The 6,000-nt window shown below is 44.2% G+C and overlaps 1 protein-coding gene across 1 annotated transcript in view; it reads left to right on the top strand.

Moving 5' to 3' along the window:
- The first annotated feature begins 2,798 nt into the window (after window positions 1-2,798).
- The window catches only part of MYLIP (myosin regulatory light chain interacting protein), a 28,530-nt gene continuing 25,328 nt past the window's right edge, over window positions 2,799-6,000 (top strand). The window contains exon 1 of the mRNA XM_075585657.1: window positions 2,799-3,135. Coding sequence (XP_075441772.1) covers window positions 2,881-3,135 — 255 coding nt within the window. The 5' untranslated portion in view covers window positions 2,799-2,880. The remainder of the gene's footprint in view (window positions 3,136-6,000) is intronic.

Raw genomic sequence — 6,000 nt, 5'->3', positions numbered from 1 at the left:
CACAGAGGGATGCACCACAGAGGAGTTCCTCACCAGGACCATCCACAAGCGGACGCTGGGATCCTGATGAGGTGGAGGCGCTGCACTGGATATAGGTAGGACTCGCACACACTACCTCAGCTGCCTGTCTGGGTTGGCAATCCCCACACAACATCATGCGGGAGACTCAGGAGTCCTGTTGCCAACAGGTGCACCACCAGACACTACACTGTAATGGGGACTGGTTAGACCACAGGGGCCAATGTGAGATTGGGTGGGTCAGGCTAGGCCAGAAAATCCGTTACAGGTAGATTACTGATCTTAATCTCACATGATACAGCGCCTCCATTTGCTGCAGGCTCCAGGGATGTGGAGACAATCCCTGCAGGAGAACTTACTTCCACTCCCCCAGATAGATTGCACACCAGGCAGCAGTATAGTTAACTGTAACACTTTATTGTCCCTCTGCATACACAGCAACACAACTTGTCTCTGCTTCAGCACAGTCAAATAGTTCTCCAACCTCAGGTCATCCACCCCAGGCCAAGGGCAAACGGGGCAATCCTAGCTCTTCTCTGACTCCCTAATAGAGGGGACAGCAGGTGCCAATGCTCAGTACACCTCTGTGTGAGTACCCGTCTCTCTCAGGGTTAGAGACACTGCCTAAATTTAGGTGTGCAGCTCCTTAAGTATAGAGGGGGAAGGTCCAAGGTCTGAGTCCAAGATTGGGCAGAACACAGGCCTTAGCCCGCCTCCTCCCCTGCCACTCAAAGCAGTTGCTTACTGTGGGGAAAACCCAAGATTATTGGTCCTGACACTGCCTGCACTGTTACCAGGGTTTGCATGTCAGGGAGGGCAGACTGGTAGCCAAACCAGACATGGCTACAAAGGGTATTGCGGAAAACAAATATTTTCTATTAACGTAGCATTTCTCTATGTACTGTCACTTAATTTTCTGTAATGTCACATGAAATTAATATACACATTTATCAGACGCACCGATATTTTGCACATAGAAATAGAGGGTACTATTGTAGTTCCACTACTTGCTCTGGATGGAGGTACTTTCAAGCAATTCATAGGGAAGCTCCTAACCTATGCAGCTTACAAAACACACACACACAAAACAGAAAGTTTGTTTAATGGGTTCAGCTGGTGGCAAAAACATGTAGTGTACCCGATAAATAGGTGCAGTTGGAGGGTATTCACTGTGACTTTACAATAATACATATTTGGTAAGAGCATTTGGATTTAGTTCCTTTCTTAGGGTTCTGCTCTAAAGCGCATTGGTGCTAATCAGGCACTAAAGCACATTCAACACTGCAATTCACATCAATGGAAGTCTCTGAGCATTATTTCCCGATCAGCATGAATGCCCTGTAGAGAATAACCCCCTTAGATTTTGGTTTTCCAGTCTCACCTAATATTCTTCAGTAGCTGATTATAGAAAAACATAAATGATGTTGAAAATTAATAAATATATTCCCTGTTGGTAAATCACTACATGGCACCAGCTGGACGGGCAGCCCCCACTACACCTCCCTCCCCCTCAGGGCATGGCACCATCCTGACAGGTAGCCCCCACTATACCCCCCAGAGCATGGCACCAGCCTGACGGCCAGCCCCCACTATACCCCCCAGAGCATGGCACCAGCCTGACAGGTAGCCCCCACTATACCCACCAGAGCATGGCACCAGCCTGACGGGAAGCCCCCACCCCCTCGGAGCATGGCACTATCCTGACAGGCGTCCCCCACAACATCCCCCAGAGCATAGCACCATCCTGACAGGCACGCCTCACTACACACTCGAAGTATGGCACCATCCTGATAGGCAGCCCCCATTACCCACCCTGAGCATGGCACCATCCTGACAGGCAGCCACCCTACACAGGCATCAAGCTAAGAGGCCAGAGCTGGTCTCCAGGGCCCTTGCATGAGCAAGACAGGCAGCTTCCACCCAAGACATAGCACCAGCATAACAGACCCCTCATGTTAGCAGTCTGACAGACAGAAACCCAAAGTTAAGAAAAAAAGAAAACGGCTTTGTTACGGAAAAATAAATAAATATATATATATATTTGAAGTTATGGTGGGTGAAAAAGGCGACAGAAAACCTCCACCGTTAGCATATAGCCAATAAAGAATATCACTTGTGAGCACATTCACATGTCTTAGACAGGTCTGCAACCCTGCCTTTCAACCATGATCACCTCGCATACAGTGCTCCCACTGCAGCAAGGGATTCTGGGAAATGACATGCAAATGAGCACACAATGTGTCACCTTTTGCCTGGAATATCCATTCACATGGAGCCCATTTAAGCCCATATATATGGTCTTTGCCCATTCTATTTTTAAACTAAAAAAATGTTTATTTGGCAAATAAATTATTTGTAAACATTTAAAGTTACACGTAACCCTTTTCCTTGGCTAATGTTAAAGTCTGAATGATGAGTGTTAAAAGCGTAGTTTCTTCCTAGATCATGTGCTGCATGAAATAAAAATAAGAGGTTCATTTGATTAAATAAAACAAGCATTTTCAGCATCTCATAGACCTGGCCTGCTGTGTGAAAAAGACAGACACGGTTGCTTTAGAGGTAATAATCACCAGCAAAGGATTTTTGGAAAGTTTTCTTCTTCTTAAATAATTGCAACTAGTCGCTTTCTCGCAACCCCTCCAGATTTGCAGCAAATGAATGCCCCTTTCCTAAAAGGGGCAGGAGTGGTGACATCAGCCTCCAGTTTCTGAAAGGGAACCAATCCGTTCCTGGGGGTGTGGATTGCATTGGAGGGAGGACTTATCTGCCTTGAAGGCAGTTTCTGGCTGATAGGACCCTTTCATTCCCTTGTGCAGAGGCTTCTTCTGCTCCTGCAGGAGACCTGTGCTCCCTCTTTTATACATGCAGATATCTGCAGGGTGTGCAAGGCGCAAGGAGAGGGTGCTCCCAACCCCACCTCCTGGTGTAGCCAAGGAGGAGAGAGACGGGCAGCTCGGCAAGCTCTGTTGCACACTTCAGCCAAAGCCGAGCGGGAGAGAGGAGCACCCCGGCTGTGCTGTTGCTGCTACCATGCTGTGCTATGTGACGAGGCCGGATGCGGTGGTCATGGAGGTGGAGGTGGATACTAAGGCTAATGGGGAGGACTGCCTGAACCAGGTAATATAGCTGTGGACATCAATTCTCTTTTGGATCATCATATTAACCCCTCTCTGCTTTAGTCATCCCACAGCACTTAAGCTTCTGATGACCCCACGGTGACTACCCTCTGATATAAAATGAGCCCCTCTGGTGCCTCCCTCTGGTATCACCTCTTTTACTTGGAATTCACACTTTTAAACCCATCTGCTTTGTGATCGCCCGTCTGTTACCCCTCTCCCTGCCCTGTTACAGTGATAAGCACCTCCCTCTGAAGTCTGACATTCATCTGTATCATGTCTCACTGTGCTTCACCTGGGCTGGCAGTGTGATTGTTGTGCACAGAGAAGGGGGGGGGGGGGTGGATGTCTGGGGCAACAACCAATTCTCAATTGATATTTTCTTCCTGCACCCACTAATCCTAAAAGTGCAAACATCACAGCTGACTGCAACTACTGCAAGCTAACAGTGTGTTTGTATGTTTTTACACATCACAGCCTTTTCTCTTTGCTGTTTTCATGTTGTGCCAAAAAGAACATTTGTATGAAGTATGTATGTATCAAAGTACCACAGCTGCAGAACTGGTGCATAAAAAAATGACGCCAGATTTAAGAAGGTAAAACAAGGTATTGATTTCTGTGGGGCCTTTTTCAGATGAATCTGATGCAGTTTTTTTTTTTGCCCACATTTTGCTATCTGGAGACTTTGATACATAACCCACTTTATTGTTTTGCTTCTGGCAAAGACAGGCGTAGGTGGCATGCATTCGTTTTTCAAACCAATGTGTGTACGATCTTTAGTGATGTTGAAGGTGAATTTATTTGGGAAATGGCCACGTTTCATGTTCAAAATATTATTTCCCTGCACTTGGCTTCCAATGGAAATAGTTTCTGTAGGTGCACTCGACTTTCAAGTCCTCTGGTGAGGTCTAGAATAAGTAACAAAACTGCAGGACTGTAATCAGATGAACAGGGGTATGCCGACGTGCGTGACACCACATTGTAGTGGATTGAATTGGCCTCTTTGCCCCGTGTTCCTACGTGACCCCAGTATCCAATGACCTGAAGTGATGGGTCAGCCATAGTGATGAGTGGAGACAGGATATATGTGCAGGTGTGTTTTGGTTTCATCTTCAGGTAGTGCTATGTTTAGAAGAAATGAACCCCCCTAATCCCAGCTTAAAATAAACAAACCTTCCAAAGCGCCTCCTTCAAGGCCTTTTCTTTTAGTCTCATTCATTTGAACCGAACTGATCTCTGCTTTAGCATATTGAATAAGGGCCTGAGAAGTATAACAAAGTAGCACACTTGGGGACCCGTTCCAGGGTTGATTAAGGAGATGTCCTCAGAGACAGCAGTAACGGACAGGGTGGTGCTTCCGCGCTTTGGGTTAGTCATCAGCAGTAGAAAGCAACGGTACAAGCACCTATAATTATTTCCAGATCCTAATGATGTTTGTTGTGCTCTCAAAGTGCAACATTTTTGGAAGGGTGTTTTCATTATTATTATTATTATGTATACAGCTCTAACCACTCTGGATTTCAAATAGATGTTGTAGAAGACCTAATTATAAAGAATTATGAAACAAATGGGGACAAGTGCATTGTATATAAAAGTAAACGTTACAAGAATGGAGCTCCTGCCTCAAAGAGTGCAGTCTTCTCAGATTTGCTTTAGGCAGAAGGGTTTGAGCATAAAATGAGCAATCAACCTGAAATATGGTCAGATGTAGGCTGTAGTATGTTGTACATTATGTCCTGAGTCTTATTTTGGTCACTGCAGACAGGGTGCTTCCCCCTCTTTAAAAGTAACTTGTCTTGGGACAAAGGATCAGATCAGAAGTTCATATGACCATAATCTAGCAGTTTTAGTTGCTATGTACATTTGGCACAGATTGCCAGAAAGTGTCTCGGTAAGCAAACTCTGCGGCCCTGCACTGGGAAACCATTTTTTTTTTTTTTTTTTTCAGAGACCAATCTGAGATACAATCACACAAAGTTACGTCGCTTTATTACTGTTTCTTCTGCGATTGTGTCTAGAGGTTCCTGCAGCAGATCATAACCAAACTTCTTGCCGCTCAATGGATTTACATGAGCATTACTGGACAGGGTTACTGAAGGTCACATTTAAAAATAATAAATAAATAACACGTCCATCTCTGGAACTTCCAGCAGTGGCGCAAATGTAATAGGCAAGGATGGGGAAACTATTGCTACAATTTATGCTTTAAAAAGATGGCTGCAGCAGCAGGTAAATTAGTTATAAAAAAAAAAATCATTGAACCAGGGTAGAGATAACACAAGTTAAGTTACCCTTCCTATTTATTTGCTTCAATATTGTATAAATTTGTGTTTTTGTATTTGTATACAATTTCTTTGTTTTTTTGCTAAAGTAGCAATATATTGCTACTCTGCCAACACAGATAATTACGTCGTCATGCATGAAATATTCTTGGCACAATATTTTTTTTTATTTTATTTGCGTGATGTTCACTTGGTGAAATAAAAAAGTCGGTGCTTAAATCAAAAACTGTTTATGCATGTCCATATTTACTTCCGTATAAAACATTTAACAACTCTGATCCATTACTTAAGCATACTTTTTGAGATGTGTGTTTTAGCAGTGCATAAAAACGATCCTTTGCTTTAAATCTATAGTTTCCTTACTCAACACACCATTACTTTCACTGTACAAAACCAAAACACTGGATAACACGGTAGCAGATTTTTAATCTGTTGTACAGCTAAGAACTGCATGACACCTTAGCTGCACCGTGGCCCTTAATCCTCCTGATATTTACCTCAGACCCTGTAGAACTGATGGGTTGCACATGCCAGTGTATTTGTATTATAAATTGAGGTGCTGCCGAATGCAGGGAGAGCACTTG

The sequence above is a fragment of the Ascaphus truei genome, chromosome 2, assembly GCF_040206685.1.
Source record: "Ascaphus truei isolate aAscTru1 chromosome 2, aAscTru1.hap1, whole genome shotgun sequence".
NCBI classification, from domain to species: Eukaryota; Metazoa; Chordata; class Amphibia; order Anura; family Ascaphidae; genus Ascaphus; species Ascaphus truei.
This window is presented reverse-complemented; position numbering and strand designations above follow the sequence as displayed.